We start from the raw sequence: 18,470 nt of genomic DNA on the forward strand, positions 1-18,470 counted from the left end.
TCCAAAAACACATTAGAATTGAAGAGGAATCGAGAATAAGAGACAAGGGTGTGAATGAGTCTAAAGATGAGACTTCCAAGGCCAATGCGGTTTCACACAAGCATCCAAAGGGCAACAACAACAACAAAAGGGGTAGTGGGAACCCTTTAGGTCCAAAGAAAGATCATGGACAATTCAAAGACGTGAGAGGTCATTGTTTTGTTTGTGGAAAACCCGGGCACTATGCTAGAGTGTGTAGGTACCGAAAGGACCCACATGAGAATGAGGTAAATGCTATGGAAAAGGAAGAAGAGATCCTAGCATGATTACCATGTTTATGTGCCTTATTGGGAAAATTGTTATTTTGTAATAAAGCTTGTACTCTTGAAAGCTATCAATAAAATTAAAGTATTATTCTATGATGATTCTTTATTTTGCTATGAGACATTTGTGTGAGACATTAACAAAGTTTCAAAATGAACTTGTTAAAATAATAGGTAAGTGTGTAGACCTATTATTTCATAATGTGACTATTTGTTTGAGAAATTCTCACATTATACTTGTGTTCACATTTTATTTTATGAAATATATAAAAGAAAGCAACCAAGTGAAAGTTACTTTCAAATAAGTGTGCCTTGCTTTAGCAAGTAAATGAATCAAGATAAACATTGAGGCTTTTTATCTTGATCTATTGAGTGTTTATCATGAAGCTTAAGGACTCATGATGAACTTTGAGAATCATAGGTCTAGATTTATCTTGGAGGATAAATGACTTATTAGAAATAAAGAGATTTCTATTTTAAAGTGGTATTTTATTATCACTATGTGAGAAATGTGGGGGTGATGCTCCAAAGTTAATCAATTTATTTTTTTGTTAATCAATTGATTAATTTGGTCATCTTATCAAATAGGTGATTTGGAATTCCACATTCTAAATCACATTCGCTATATGTGTATAGAATTGATAAATCTAGACATGCTTGGTGTCTAAAGTTATTATTTGTAATATTTTGATTCAAGAAGGAATCAATTTAAAACATAAAGGAGAATTTTAGAAACAAAGAGGTTTCTAGAATTAATATTCAAATATTTATCTTGGATATTAAACTATAAAATAGTGGGGGTGTTGACTATGGTCAAAATCACTATTTTAAAGGGGTAACTATTTTAATCAAACTATGGCTAGCAACAAAGTTTGAATAAAATAATGAGAGTATCCAAGTGTGCATACATGAGAAAAGAAATGATTCAAATAGAATCATTTCTACATTTCAAGGGGTGGGACTTAGACTCCCTAAAGAGATTCACGGTTGATGGTAACCTATCTTAATACTAGTAACCAAACTAGTATTAGGTTCAATAGGTAATAACAAGTCAATCAAGTGAATAGATAGTAGTACTCAAATTTTGTCCCATCTGAGATATGAGTACTAGTGTGTTACCAAAATGAAGGTTAAAACCGAAAGGTTTTTTAATAGAACTCAGTCTTGAAAAGACAAGTATTTTAGGGTAACAAAATACTATAAGAGTTCTACCTATATAGACCTAGGGGTGGTGCTGCCCCTCATGAGAATTGGGAGTCATTCTGAAGAAAAGTCTATGAATGGAATGTGCACATGGCCATTAACGGTGCAAAAGCGAGACATTGAGGTCTCAAGTGAACACAGCAAAGGTGTGTGTGTTATCACCAGTTTGTTATCAAGGGATAGTGGTTCAATGCTTCGGCAACCAAAATTTCAACAAACTTTGTGATAATTACACTAAGGTAAAATTCAAGTCGAAAGACATTTTACTTTATGCACCAATGCAAAGGTTTCTATAGAGAGTGATTATTTAATCAAGTGGGGGAATATTATATTTTAATATAATGTTTGATTGATTAAATAAGTGTTACAAAAATTGATTATTTAATCTAGTGGGGAATGTTATATTATTTCATATAATATAATATTAGATTAAATAATGTGACAAAATGTGATTTGTCACACAAATGTGATTTGTCACATCTTGTAACATATTATTGAGAGTCACAAAATTGGACACATGTGTGTGCCCAAATGTGACATATTTTGGAGTTACAAAATCAGTTACAAATTTGTAACTCCCAAATATTACCCAATAATGTGTATATTATATGTTACATATTTGAGATTGAATTTCATAAAGCCATTATGAAATATGGCTGTTGGAGATATGATTTTAACCCTAATAATGTGTTTTGGGAGTTACAAAATCATTTGGGAGGGTTTGGAACTGTTTGGAAAAATAGCATATTTTCAAGTGCTGAAAATGGGTTGTGGCCGCGGCTTGGGGGACAGAGAGCAGTGGCCGCGGCCACTGATGTCCCTGGGTGCGGCCACAGGTGCATTTCAGGTCAAATTTTCAGTTTTTTCCAAATGTGTTGAACGGTTCTAAAAACCCAAATAACTCCCAAATCTCAATTTTAATTCCATATTAATCCAATTAAACATTGGTAACAGCCATGGGAGTTGGTGGAATTTGAAATCCAAAAGGTATCTCAAACTCTATAAATAGGAGCCTAATGCTCACTTGTATGACACACCATTTTTCCATCCACAAAGCACTTGGCTGGAAAATACACCAAAAGGCTTGATAATTCCAGAGAGTTATTTCCTAGAGAGATCCCTTAGTGCTTAGAGAATATGGGGAAATAAGCTTTTGGACAAAGGTCTTGAACCTTGTTCAAGTTGGTGATCCCCACTACTCTACACTTTGGTTGTGTGAGAGTTTGTTTGTGTTTTCATTCTTTTGTTCTTCTTGTTCTTCTTATTTACTTGTATTATTATAGTATTGAGTTTGTAATCTTCTTCTTCTACATCTTTCTAGTTACTTGTATTTTGAGCAATTGAGTTGTAATATTTATTTAATCAATTACCTTGTCTATTGTAATTTTTGCATAGAGTTGTATAATGGTTTTTCCACTTTTCCATTGAGCAATTACAAAATATATTCTCTAACATCTCCTTGTAGGAGGTTGAGTTCTTTAGAGAAAGAAACTCTGTACTCAGTGCAGTATATATGTAATGGCCCATATTTCCCAATAAGGCTTAGGACCTTGATTAGGGGGCCAGGATGACAAATTTTAGAATTATGTGATATTTATGTGTATCATTATGTGGTTATGTGAGTTATAACATAATATGACTTGATATTCATGTTTAGGTGTATTAAATATGCATGTGAACCTATTTCTGATTAATTGGGTGATTTTCATATTTTGGTCATTTCGGGTATATTTGACATATATGTGGCATGTGTGTGGTGCTTTATTATTATTATTTTGTTGTGCTAGGGTTACTCAGCACGAGACGATCCTAGGAGGCAAGCTAGAGGGAAAGTTACAACAGGATTTATACTTGATTCGGAGGGAGTCAAGGGGTATTTAGTACATTACCGGGTTATTGAGAAATGGGAATAAATATTTGATGATAAATTGGGAGTTAGTGAGATTAGGGGGAAATTCTGGGAATTTTGACTATTTTACCCCTGAGGGGCGTTTTCGGGACCTCGGGCATTAGGATTTGCTTGAGGTTACTTAAGCTTGAAGTAACATGTTAAAATTATAAAAGAACGTTCTCTCTTCCTCCCGTTCCCTTTTCGACACCTGATCAAATTTTCGAAGGAAGCTTGAGTTCTAGGACTCGGATTCAAGCGAGGATCAACGAATAGTGATTCTAGGGAACATTAGAAGCTTATTATCCGGAGGATTTAGCGGGGAAACAACTTAATCGGAGGTAATTCAAGTCTTAAGTTCTTAATTTTTAAAGTTTTTAAGCTTGGATTGGATTTTGTGTTTTGATGAGTTTGTTAATGAATTGAAGCTTGGGTTTTATTGGTTTTGGGAGATTAGGATGTTTAGGAACTTTAATTTTGACATTTGCATAGGTTGGGGTCGGATTTGGAGCTTTGAAGCTTGAAGAACACGAAGTTGGAACCCAGAATTTCTGGTTTGGGCACTATAGCGCTAGGTGCTCTGATTTAGGGGAGTTGGGTCTGTTTGTAGCACTGTAGCACCCAAAGGTAGCGCTACATAGCCTTCAAAAATTGGTTTTTTGGTATTTTTTTGGGGGGTTTTGACCCGAGGGCTCGGGGGATGATTCCACCACCCTATTTGGTGGAATTGGAGGTCCCAAGAGCGCGGGATTGGTCGCGGAATTTGGGTTTTGGAATTTGAACGCATTGAAACACTGTTTAAAGTTGCGACTAGGTTATCGCTAGGGGCTTAGAATCAGGATCGTGCTTGTGACTCGTTTATTGGTAACCTGTGCTTGGACCAAAGGTAAGAAAACTGCACCCAGTATGTGACATGCATGGTTATTAATGAGGCATGTTGATTGCTCTATATGTGGACATTGATTGCATATTAAATGCTAGGCAATCTAGCTTACTTGTGAGTGGCACTGACTTATTAGTCAGAATCGACAATGGTGTCAGTATTGACTGTGAAGCTGTGACTCATTAGTCAAGTTCGGCAGTAGTTCTGAGCACCGGTCGTATGGTATTGACTTATGAGTCAAGAATGATATTAGCGTGTTTAATTCAAGTAAAAAATATTAGATCTAATTGACATAAGCATTGTCATCATAAGCATGAAATGCTTGACAAACCTTAAGTTCGATGAAAAACAAAAGCGCTTGTCTAGTCTAAAGGCTAGTTATTTAGAGCCAGAGCCAGAGCCAAAAGGCTAAGGTGACCTACACGTCATATGGCTAGGAGGGTATGGGACCTCACAGATAGACTTATCAGTCATTTACATAGAGATAGACTTATCAGTCATCTATACAGAGACAGACTTGTCATCTACACAGAGATAGACTTATCAGTCATCTATACAGAGATAGACTTATCAGTCATCTACATAGAGACAGACTTATCAGTCATCTACACAGAGACAGACTTATCAGTCATCTACACAGAGATAGACTTATCAGTCATCTACACAGAGACAGACTTATCAGTCATCTATTTTGAGTGTGACTCATTAGTCACCTATCTCAGAGAGTGACTTATTAGTCTACTATTCAGATAGACTTATTAGTCGTTTACTTCAGAGAAACTTATTAGTCATCTACCTCAGAGCGAGTGACTTCTTAGTCATCCACTCAGAGCGCAGGACTCCACAAATATTTATTTGTACCTGCTTGCATGCATGAGTAGTGTTATTACTGCTAGGCATGCCTATTATGACATAGTAACATGTTATTACTTGTTCATGAACATATTGAGTTTTCTTGCTGAGCTTCAGCTCACGGGTGCTATGTGGTGCAGGTAAAGGCAAAAGAAAGTTGGACCATCCTTGAGTTGAAGAGCTTAGGTGACGATGTGTACTTATGTGGCTATTCGACCGCCACAGCCGAGAGTTTAAAGAGGAACTAGGGTTAAACCCTATTTTTTCGCTTAGGTCGGTTGGTTGTAAATCTTTTGTTGTAATTAACCTTTAAATTATATTTTTGGGATCCCAATGTATATGGTAAACATTTTAGTGAAACTTTGTATCTTAACCAAAATTTTTAATCCCAAACCGTTAATCATACTTAGTTACATGATTATGGCCAAATGACTCGATTAGCGAGTTTACCACTGTTTAAAATGCACATCGTAACGGTCCTTGAGTAGTAGGGCGTTACAATATACGCTGCCTATGACTCACCATTGAAGCTTTCTATCACAAGCTTCAAGCTCACTAGATAACAGAGACTCGTGGACTAGGGTTCTTTTATAACCTCAACCACGTAAAACCTTGTGTCTTTCCTTGTTTATCCTTTAATCTCTCAGATTAAGATGACAGCGAAAAAGACAGTCAACAATTATAAGTTATAAACAATTTTACTCATGAAATATTTTTTTAATAAAATACAGTTATTAAATACTAGAATCAATTATAATTTTTTTATAAAAAAATAGCTTTATTTTATTTTTAATAATATTTTATTTGTTATTTTAAACTAATATAAATGTTATACATATCAATTTCTTTAAATAAACAAACATTATTTATCATTTTATAGTTTGATATATGTATAATTGTTTTATATTATATGCTTCAAAAATAAAATAAGTTATTAACTAAAAAATTATTGGTTTAACATTTTTTTAAAATAATAATTTTGAAGTATTTCATATTCTTGGGTATCTGAAAACCACATATCAGGTGAGTTTTACTTAAACCTAGGATTAGAAAAAGTTAAAACCCCTAGAGTATAGTTTTCCAGGTTATAAAAATTCAAATCCAGTACCAAACATGAGAAAGTGTTCAGATTCTCATTCTCGTCTCCAGAATCTTTCATACCAAACGACCCCTTAATATATTTTTAGAGTTTAAAGATCTCTTTTTTTAATTTATTTTATATTTTAGTTTATTTTATAAATTTTGATTAATTTAAAAATAGAATATAATTATATGATATTTTATATAGGTAAGATAAAGTAGAGAAGTTGTTGTTTGGAAGTTCTCTAAGCTGTATCTACTCTATTTTCTTCTTGTAACCACTAAGGTCACGTTTGGTTGGAAAACAAAAATGGAATGGTAATGGTAATGGTAATAAGAATGGAATGGAATAGAATTTTGATTCTTTTGTTTGGTAGACTTTGGAATCAGTATCTAAATAAGGATTATTATGTTTGGTATAACATAGAATGGAATGAAATGGAATAAAATTTATATAATTTTGACCAAAATATTCTACTCTACTTTTATCGATGATTTTTTAAAATTAAATTATTATTATTATTTAATGTTAGTTTTTATTATATACAAAATTACATTTTTATTATAAAAAATATCATAAAATCTAATTTTATATTATATTTGATTATTAAAAAAAATACACTTCTTATGTAATATTATAGTAAATATACTTTTTATAGTACACTTTTTTTTATAAGAAATTCATAAAATCTAATTTTATTATAAATATTAGTAAGTAATTTTTAGTAAGATATATGTATTTCAATTTTAATAATTTGTAATTGATGTTATATTTTAAATAATTCAAAATTTAAAGTTTAATTTTATATTTTAAAAAATATATATAAATAATTTAAAATATTGGGTATGTATTAATGCAAAATTTTTAATTTTTTTTAACAATCAACCATTAACCAGTACTAGAGCTACTAACATAGTATTTATATTTAGGAAAAGGAGTAAATAAGGATTAATTTATAGTGTTGGAAATGAATCATTTCATTTGAGAAGGGAATCAACTCTTAATCGGTCAAAGCTTGAGTTTGTAACAGGTGTTGAACGACCTTCTCAAAATTCGCAAAAGACGAACCCGAACCGGCGCTCGTTGCTTCAAACGCCATGTTTCTCCACCACTGAGCTTTCTTCTTCATAGCTTCACCCTTTTCTCCATCCATTAACTCTATCACCAAACGCTGTATCTCATCTCTCTTGGCATCACTCTCAATCTCCGTACCAATCCCCCATTCTTCGCAACTGTACCTGCAATTAGTCTGTTGGTCAGCGAAGAAGGGCCAGCACAGCATCGGAACGCCGCTGCATATACTCTCCAGCGTCGAGTTCCACCCACTATGTGTCAAGAAACCCCCTACGGCCTTGTGGTTCAGCACCTGTTCTTGAGGGCACCAACTCGTTAACAAACTCCGGTTCTCCGTCGCCGCTGCGAACTCTAGCGTAAGCACCGCCGTTTCGCCGGCGACAAGGTCGTGACGTGTGACCCAAAGAAACGTTTTGTTGCTGTTGGCTAGTCCCCATGCGAACTCAATAAGTTGAGCCGGCGTCATCACGGTGATGCTCCCAAAATTTACGTAAACGACTGAGTTGGGTTCTTTAGAATCAAGCCAGTCGAGGCAAGTAAGATCTTCTTTCCAGAGGTTTGACCCAACGGAGTTGGGAATGGTCGAGGGGATTTGATTGACTAAGAGGCTGAGGGAGCCGATTGAGTATACGGGTGGAGCCAGAATGGTCTTGAGTGAGTCCAAAACGTCGTGTTCAAGATCGTAAAAGGTGTTTAAAATGACTGCCGAAGCTTTCTGTGTTCGTTCGATTTCGGTCATTGCAACCTTTATCATGTTATCATTTGGATCAGTTGTTCTTATGAAGGTTGGTATGTCCCTTAATCGGATGTTTTTCATACCCGGTATCCAATCTAATGGAGTATTCAAATACCCATTTGTAAGGTAACTCTCATCTGCAGATTCACACAAAAGACAAAAAAAAAATCAGTAAGAGTAGTAACTCTCATATATAAGTGTTGTATTATTAGTGTTGCATTATTAAAGCCAATTGCTTAGCTAGTCATTGATGCTTTAACATTATTTAATCATGGGAAAAAATGTCAACTACAGATATAATGGAGTCAACGAATCATATGGATAGAATATACTTCACGTCAGAACAATTATATAAATAAATATATTGAACCAGTTACAACAAATGAAGATGATAAGAATACTGGTCGTGGTTGTAGATGGCAGAGAAACATGTTCATTCGATAATAACGCGTTTGGAGACAAATCAACAGAGTTGATCAATGGAAATGAGCCAACGTTGTTCATTCGATAAGTATTCACGAGTTTAAACAACAATATATATTTATGTATGTATGTATGTATGTACCTTTTAATGGAATAAGACCCCTTTCGATGAGTCCTTTGTAATGAACGTAACCCATGAAACCGCAAGCACTAGTAGTCCAGAATAGAACTTCAGGGATACCAAGCTCTTCAGCCGCGTCAAGAGTAAAGCTCAGAACCCCATCGGAGAAGACACAGGTGACCGGAGGAACAACTGGTGAAGAGTTCAACTTGGCCAGAAGGTTTTTGAAAGGAACTAAGCTATGCCTAGGAGTTGAGTAACACAAAGCGGGTATGTCTTGGGTTGCGTCCACGTCGGTGGGAGGGAGACCGTCGGGAATGGTTTCGAACTGAAACGAGGGCAGACCGTCAAGAGAGTTTGGTCCACGAACCTTGAGCAGGCGTTTGTGGTTGAACTCTGTGTTGACGAATGTTATATGAAACCCTCTGGAGTGGAGCAGTTTGGCTAGTTTAAGCATAGGGTTTATGTGTCCCTGAGCTGGGAAGGGTATGCAAACGGCGTGAGGTTTTTCGAGTAAAGAAATGGAACCCATTACTGTTGTTGTTGAGGAGAAAGGAAGTGAAAAAATATGGCCAGAGATTTTGGAATAATGGAGATAATATGGCTCTGTTTTGAAAGGCAAGTGTGGATTGGAGAGAGAGCTATGTGGCTTGATTTATAGGGCTAGAAGACCACGTAATGAGATACCTAACCGCCAAAAACATAAAGTATTTTCTTCTTTTTTCTTGGTATTTTTTAATAATTGAGTTACTTAGCATAAGGGTAGATCTTTATATCATTATTTTTAATATTTAAATAAATATTCAAATTAACCTATCAAATTGAAACTGAAGAATTTTAATTCTGGGATTGAATAATATTAAGAAAGTACATCTTTCAGGAGCAAAGTCAGAAGAAGATCACTCTTTGGTGTACCGACGTAAGCAAATTATTTTCAAATAAAAGTGTTTTCAATTCAATTTCACCAATATATAATAATGGTTGAAATATAACTCAACCATTTGTCAAAGATTCATTTTACTTCTGTAACATTTAGAAAAATGTAATTTACTTATAATTTGCAAGTGAAATTTGTCTATTACAAACATAAATATCGTGTTTATTAAATTGACGGATTATGACCATCGTACGAATTGGGTGAACGGATATATGTCACGTTTATAAAAAAATTTGGTTGGAAAGATGTGGTCGGAGTTTGATGAGATTACGAACTTCTGAAAACGTGTCTAAAAACGTGTCTATCTCTCTATATATACACACACACACACGATAGTTGTCATGATAATTAAATAAACAAATAATGGAAGCAAAATTAGGTGGGAAATTTTAAGTTGTATGTATGCTAGATATATTAAATATTTTAAAATAATATTATTTTTTTGTCACTTTACGTAAAATATCCTTACTATTTCCTTACTTATTTTCACTTCTTATTTCTCTCTTCCCTTTTCTCTTTTCCCTCTCTCTCTCTCTCTCTCGCTCAGTTCACTCTCTCTCACCTCACGACACCACCAACACCACCACCATACTAAATATTGTATTTCGAACAAATCTGGGCATAATTTTTGAGTTTTTTTGCGATTTTTTTCAGATCTGAAGCTCTGAAAATTGCAGAAAATCGACTTTGCTCAATGGTGGTTTGATGATGCTCGATGTCAGCTCAACAGAGCCTTCAAAATCATGATTTTTCAAGAAAAAATGACTTTTCTCGATGATGGCTCAATGCAATTCTTACAAGAAACATAATTATTCACTCGGATGTCCGTTTGGGGTGATTTTTTTTTATTGTTGGTATTTTTTCAATATCTACACGTTTGACATGCTCATAAGCACATTGTGAAGTGTAACACTTGTAAAAAAATACAAAAGTCCAAACATACATCATGTTTAAGACATATTTGTGTATGTATTCAAGTTTTAAACTTTCCAAATATGCATATGAGCATGCAAACATGTAGATCTTGAAAAAATACCCAAAATAAAAAAAAAATCACCCAAACGGACACCCGAGTAAAAAATTATGCCTCTTGCAAGAATCACATCGAGCACCATCGAGCATCACCGATACCATCAAGCCACAATCAAACCACTATCGAGAAAAGTCATTTTTGTTGGGGTTTTATGCCCTAATTAAAACTCAATTTCTTTGTAATCTCATTTATTATCAATAAAAGAAAGGTAAGTAACCGTATGGTACCCTGTGTTTTTGCAAATTGTCATCTTAGTACCCTGTGTTTAAAAATAATGCTCATTTCACACCCTGCATTTTGAAATCATACATATTTGGTAACTTGTATTTTAAAATCGCACATATTTATTACCCTGTATTTTAAAATTGTACATATTTGGTACCCTAAACTCAAATTTAATTAATAAAATTATACCAATTAAATCAAATTACTCTCAATCATACGAGCTACAAATTATATATAACTGCTGTCAGTTTAGTCATATTGACAAAATTTTATCAATTTGGATACCAAATATCTATGTTTTCAAAATACGGAGTACCATATGAACATTATTGAAAACAGAGGGTACCAAATAAGTAAATTCCCATAAAAGAATAAAAATCATTTTTTTACTCGGTCAATCACTTTGCTCACATGTTTTATTTTCATGATTATTTGTTTAAAATAAACTTTTATTAAATCTCGAGCATACAGCTAATCGTATTTATAATGACGTAATCACAGTGGAATATAAATATGATTATATGTTCAAAATAAGTTAGTCCTAAGATTAGTCAGTGCACAGGATTTACACTGACTTGCCAATCTACGATATAATCTACTTACACATCACAATATTATGTTCTTTCCAGAATATTAGCAAAGTAGATAAGATCGAATGTATTTGTTACATCAGGCTAGACTGATATTGACAATAGATAGGATAAGTAAACATACCGTTATTATCTATTCTAGTCATATCACATAGTTGACCATAGGCCAATTCAATCTCAATTCTGAGTGGTTAGTATTATAAGTGATTGTATTATTTGAGTTCTTTGACTTGTTCGTTACCAGCATACCCTACGGACTAGCCCATACTTACATCTTGGAAACTCGGTAGTATAATTGAGTGGGAGTGTTAATCATAGATATGAACATCTATAGTTTCTAATGAAGTAGTGAAACGATGGTTTCCTTTTAGTTTGGTTCATGGTGCTAAATCATAGATATCTCATTTCAGTAATTAATATTAGTTTACTGAAATATCATTTACAAGGAACTAAGTGTTTTAAGGATAAAATACAATGAGGGGTAAAACAGTATTTTAGTCCCATCTCATTGTAGACCATTTATAGAGGATTGAGTGACAACTATGATTGTAACAATGGATAATTAATAGTGTATCTATATTTCTTATAGATCGTTCTATGAATTCAAGAGTGCAATTTCGAGTTTTTAGTGGAGTCACGATGAATTAATAAGTTAGTAAATTTATTTGTTAGATTTATGATAACTTATTGGAGCTTGATTTCATAGGCCCATGGTCCCACTGTACCTTGGATAAAATCATCTAGATAGTCTCAATTAATTGATTTAGTTATCAATTAGAATTATCAAAGTTGATCAGGTCAATTTTGGATAGTTTCACAAAGTTATACAATTTAGAGAAGAAAAGAGAAATTATGACAGATTTATTAATTAAGATAAATTGGTATCTAAATTAGTAAATAATTTTAAATCAAGGTTCAAATTATAAATAATTAATTTGATAAAGGATTTGAATGATTATTTAATTAATTAAATCAATAGAAAACAATACAGTCTTTGATTTTTAAGTCCAACGTACTTATAATCAAATGAGAAATTTCACGGGCCTAAAGCCCATGATAATTTCAACGTAGGACTGTTAATTTGCAATTATTTTAATGATTTTTTAATTAAATAAATGACATAATTGAGTTAATAAAAAGAATGTTAAGTGAGAGTTGAAAAGAGAAGTCAAAACACACGTTTAAGAAATGTTGTAACACCCGGGTTACTCCAAGACAATTGCTGTGAACTTTGAACCGTGCTTAACTCGCTAATCAAGTTCTTTGGTTATAAACGTGCTTCTAGGTGTTATTAATGGGTTAAGGTAGAAAAACCAATCAAAAGGAAATGATATATTTTATTTAAAACATAAAACTGTTAATGGGCCAATAAAAAACATTTACAAGTTATTTACAATCCAAAATGGTCATTACATATTAAAATTTACAACTCGCCGACCTAAACGGGAAAAATAGGGTAAACCCCCTAGTTCCTCCGAGAAAGTCCTTGGCCGTGATGGTCAAGTGGCTGCATATGTACACATCACCACCTATGCTCTCCACTCAAGACTGGGTGAGCTTTTCTTTCCCTTTACCTGCACCACATAGCACCCATGAGCCAAAGTCCAGCAAGAAAACTCAATACTGCATGTATATAATATCAAACGATGATCATGATAATCATCCAGGACTTACAGCCCAAACAAATGAGTGACTAATGTTGTAAGTCACTAATGTGGGTTTCGCACCCATTACAAATGAGTGATCGAGTCACTAGCTTAAACAGGATAAGTGACTGATGAGCGAGTCACCAATGTAAACCAAGGGAGTGACCATGGAGTCACTACTGTGGGTTCCGTACCCTTAGCCATGTGACGATACGGTCACTTGGGCCTTCTGGCCCTAGCTCTGAGTAACTAGTCATAGAACTAGACAAGCGCTTTTAGTTTCATCGAACTTGGGGTCGGTCCGGCAATAATGTTCATGATGAGTCATTCAATGCAGATGTCGATCAGATCTAATCTTTTAGCGGCACTGCGTTCATGACGCTTATGCCGCTCCCCACTCATAGGTCAGTAACATACGACCATTGCTCCAAACTACTGTCGAACCTGACTAGTAAGTCACAGCTTCACAGGTAGTTCTGACACCATTGTCGATTCTGACTAGTAAGTCAGTGCCTTTCACAAGTAAGCAAGTCTTTCTAAGCATTTTATATGCAAACAATGTCCACATTTAAACACTCAACATGCCTCAATAATAATCATGCATGACACATATGGGGTGCAGTTTTCTTACCTCTGGTTCTAGTGAAAAATAGTAACAGAACGACCCTTGAGAACAATCGACCTTTTGATTCCATAGCGGTTACCTAATCACAACCAATTATAACCTCCATTTATGAAAATCAACAATATAAGGGTCTTGACCTAAACCACACTCCCGGGACCCCGAATTGTACCCAAACGGTGAGTAGATTCGATCCCAAGCCTTAAGGGTTAAAACCCCGAGCCAAAACCCCTTAAAAATGCCCAAAACCAAAATCTGATGAAGCAGGACAGCGCTAACCCCCTAGCGCCCCAGTGCCCAAGTCAGCAAAAACTCCTCCCTGAGTAGCATTGTAGCACCCCCTTGTGGGCGCTATAGCGCTACACACAGCCTGAAATGGCCCTGAAACTTTCCCCTTCGACTCCACCATTTCTAACCTGAACCAAATGAACCCAAAAACTATCTTCACATGTCCTAGGCATCACAACCCAAGTAACCCTAGCCAAAAACTCCCATCAATTCCCTTTAACCAATCTAGAAAACCAAGCTGAAAACCAAACCAAAAACAAAGCAAAGCTAGATTTTTAATGGCTAGAAACTTACCTCAAGCTCATATTAGGATCCTCTTCAATAGTGGAACACAATCCTAAGCCCTCAAGATCCACTTCCCTAGCTTGAATCCTCAAGACCAACTCAAAAATTCAAAAGAAAAAGGAGAAGAAAAGAGGTACGGGAGAGATGAGTTTATGCTCTATTTTTGCCAACCTTCTACAGCCTTCAATGGCTTTTATATGTCTTAAGGTGAAAAGACCTTTTTTCCCCTAGGTCATTTAAGGTTTTCAAAAGACTCCCAAGGGTAAAACTGTCATTTTCCACCTATTTCGTTAATCATAATTAACACCCTCCAATTCCCCTTATTCTCAAATACCAATAATTCATATCTCATTACCCTTTAATTCTTAGCAACGCTCTAATCACCAAATTACCCCGAGACTACCCCGAGCCCCGAACTTAATCCCGTTATGACTAAACCGCTAATTTGCACACACAGATCGTCTCATGCCGAATAGCTCGAACAAATCCACATTATAATGTGGCCTCAACAATAGATCACCGACATGCATACAAATATACAATTACGCCCTCAACAGACGAAATTACCAAAATGCCTCTATGATGAAATGTGGACCCACATGCATGCATTTAACATCATATATAATATAATACACATAAACATGCATATAATATTTAATGGCATAATAAATCAATTATGGCCCTCCCGGCCTACTAATCCAACCATTAAACCGCATTAGGGATTTTGGGGCATTACACCTATCCCCTCCTTACTGAAATTTCGTCCTCGAAATTTACCTAAACAACTCGGGATGCTGACTCTGCATATCTAACTCCATCTCCCAGGTTGCTTCCTCGACCTTGCTATTCCTCCATAGTACCTTAACCAAATGTATAGTCTTATTTTTGAGGACCTTGTCATTTCTATCAAGTATCTGGACTGGTTGTTCCTCATAGGAGAAATCTGCCTCAAGCTCCAGATCTACATGGCTCAAAACATGAGTCACATCAGATACATACCTCCGAAGAGCTGAGACATGAAACACGTTATGCACGGCTAACAATGCCGGAGGTAAGGCCAACCTGTAAGCAACCTGACCAATCCTCTCCAGGATCTCAAATGGACCTACAAATCTAGGGATCAACTTGCCCTTCTTCCCAAATCTTCTTACCCCTTTCCATGGCGAGACTCTAAGGAAGACCTAATCTCCCACTTGGAACTCCACGTTCCTGCGCTTGGGATCTGCATAACTTTTCTGTCTACTCTGAGAAGCGAGCATCCGAGCTCTAATCGTCTCAATGGCCTCACTGGTCCTCTGAACTGCCTCAGGACCCAAGTATCTCCTTTCTCCTATCTCATCCCAATGAATGAGAGATCTGCACTTCCTACCATACAGCATCTCATAAGGTGCAACCCTAATGGTAGACTGATAACTATTGTTGTAGGAAAACTCTATCAAAGGTAGATACTTACTCCGGGATCCACCAAAGTCCAGCACACATGCTCGTAGCATGTCTTCTAATATCTTAATCATCCTCTTAGATTGCCCATCTGTCTGAGGATGATAAGCAGTACTGAACTTCAATTGCATTCCCATGGCCTTCTACCCCCAACTTTAATTGAGACATTGTCTTCAATGTCTAACATTAAGCCAATTGTAGGAGAAAAAGGGAATATGATAACCAACAAAAAAAAAAACAACAAAACCCCAAAAAGTAAAAGTCGCAACATAAAATAAAGACACAAATTAAAATAAAGCACACTAAAAAGAAAGATAAAACTTGATCAGTCTTTCGTAGACAAAAGCATCGCTCTCAGGTAAGTCTACCAACTTCATATTTGCGTACTATCCTGTATCAAAAATGAATTTTCTTTTATCCTGTGTCTCAAAAATAGAAGCGTTAGTAACATTTTCAGGAAAGAGAAAATGTTTGAGTTCAAAATCGTGGAGGAAAGTGGGTGAATGTGTCATTGCAAATATGTTTATGATTTCCTCAATGATTAAGTCTATTACATCAGTGTGATAGCTTCCATTTTTCTTTGGAGTGGTTGGAAGAATTTCGGTATGGGAAAGAGTTTCACTCCAAATGGTAATAGCATCATCCTCATCGGGTTTAGAATTGAGAGTAGGAGATGGTGCTATGGCCTCAGGTTGGGACGGGAATTGACTTAAATTATGTGAAATAATAACGTTGGTCAATTCTGAAAGTTGAGTACTAGTTTCCCTAAAATATTCCACAAATTGTCTGTTGAATTCTCTTTGCTCCTCTATAAATGTGTGTAAAGTGTCCTCTTGGAATTTTCATTAGCGCAGACATTATATGGAGGTTCATGTGGGGAGTTAGGAAAATTTTGGTCAAAATTCATGTGAGGCGGTGCACGGTAGTTGTACTGAAGCTTCCAACTCTAAAATCTACGGGGTTGGTCCAACTAGAATTACGATTCCTATGGTCGACTCTTTCAAAGTCACAATAATGTTCATCATAATATATCTCAGGAACCTCGTAACTTTCTCTTTCAGACTTAGTTTCTAAGACCTCAAGTTCTCGGTATTCTCTTACACTAAGTTTGTATGCACCTCTAAAACGGCTAGTACCCTCAGTAGCACTAGAATTATGGTTGTTTCCGAATGAAGAATAATACATTGGAAAATACATCTCAAAACATTTATTTTCTTCTTCATTCATATTATATTTTTTTATTTTGCTTTTGTGATTTTCTTAATTTTGATTTTTTGATTTTGTTTTTAATTTTTTTTTGTTTTTCTTATTTCCAGGTCGATTTGATATTTTTAGAACGGTCCCACTTAAGACTCACACTTTATCTAGAACTCCCCGAGGTTGCTAGATAATTATGGAGGGGTCACAATTCATAAAAACAGTCATTTTACAACCAATACTTACAAGAACTCCCCGATGTTACTAAGTAAGCATGGATGAAACTTTACTCAAATTGGCCTTTAAGCAAAAATTGCTTATGTTGACAAAACAAGCTTTATTTTATTTTTTTTATTTTTTTAATTTTTTATGATTTTTATTTTTGTTAAGATTTAAAACCTAAAAATAAAAACTAATAACAAAAAAATGAAAAATAAAGATACAAATCTAACAATAGAAAAAAAAAATTATTTAAACAAAAGAAATAAGATGCTCACTGAACAACAAAAAATAATAGGAAAAGAAAAACACTAATACATAAAAGGGCTAAAAAAAATTCTAAGAAAGTAACATTTTTTTTTGTTTGAAAGATGATTAAAAACTATCTAAGTAACCAAAAAAAAACTAAAGTAACCTACAAACACATTAAAAAAAAATTCACAAGAGTAAGATAGAAGGAAAAAAAAAATGTAACAAATCCTAAACACAAACAATTAAAATAAAAAACAAAAGGAATAAATTAAAACTAAACTAACAAAACATAAGAAACCAAAATTAAATTAACAAGAGAAAAAATGATAGCAATTTTTTTTTCTTTTAGTACAACAATGACAAACTAACTAAAGAGGAGCAATAAAAAAAATGATAGTGATTTTTTTTACTTTTTTTTTTTAGGGTAAATAAAAAAAAATCCTAGAGAAGTATACACAAAAAGAAAATGATAGAATTACCCACCTCTTTTGCAAAATTTATTGAAAAACTTTTTTTTCTATTACCTCCCTAGCAACGGCGCCAAAATTTGTTTAACGCCCAAAACGTGCATCCACTAAGTGGTGGTTGTAGTATAGATCGGGTGGTCGATTCCACAAGGAGGCAAGAAATTAAAGTTAATCAATAAATAAAGTTTAGAGATAAATAATATGGGGAAAATAGAACAAGTGATATTTTTGTTGTTTTTGAGATTTAAAGATTAGAAATAAAGATAGACTAAAGTGTGATGTAACAATAGGTAACAAGTAGGAAGGATCAAGAGTCACCAATATGCATACTTATATATTTGGATATTTGATTCATAAAAATTACACAAATGAGTAGTTTACATCCTAACTATTCATTTGGAAGATTTAACATTGAAGCACAAATATATTTCACAAAAATGTATTCAAGTGATTATTATTCTTTTCATTGAAAGATGAGATAAATCTTATGAGAAATCTAAAAATGACATTATACCATTGGCAATAATGCAATAAAAGATTGGACATAAAACCTAACACAAATATTACTTTTACTATTTATAAAGTATATAGAAAGAGCATGACTAATTCTATATAGATTTTAGCAAAAGTAAATATATATGAATGAGATGGAGAAAATGATAACGATATTATCTATATTATTTTCACTAATTTGATAATACATAGA

General features: G+C 34.4%; 1 protein-coding gene across 1 annotated transcript; it reads right to left on the bottom strand.

Moving 5' to 3' along the window:
* Positions 1-7,156: 7,156 nt before the first annotated feature.
* Positions 7,157-9,210, bottom strand: LOC133805165 (7-deoxyloganetin glucosyltransferase-like). The gene is made up of 2 exons (XM_062243265.1): positions 8,585-9,210; positions 7,157-8,156 (listed from the first exon to the last, which is right to left on the bottom strand). Exons 1-2 carry the CDS (start codon positions 9,093-9,095, stop codon positions 7,210-7,212), a joined length of 1,458 nt encoding a protein of 485 aa, XP_062099249.1. The 5' UTR covers positions 9,096-9,210; the 3' UTR covers positions 7,157-7,209.
* Between the last annotated feature and the right edge of the window lie 9,260 nt (positions 9,211-18,470).

The sequence above is a fragment of the Humulus lupulus genome, chromosome X (genome assembly GCF_963169125.1).
Source record: "Humulus lupulus chromosome X, drHumLupu1.1, whole genome shotgun sequence".
In the NCBI taxonomy this organism is placed as follows: Eukaryota; Viridiplantae; Streptophyta; class Magnoliopsida; order Rosales; family Cannabaceae; genus Humulus; species Humulus lupulus.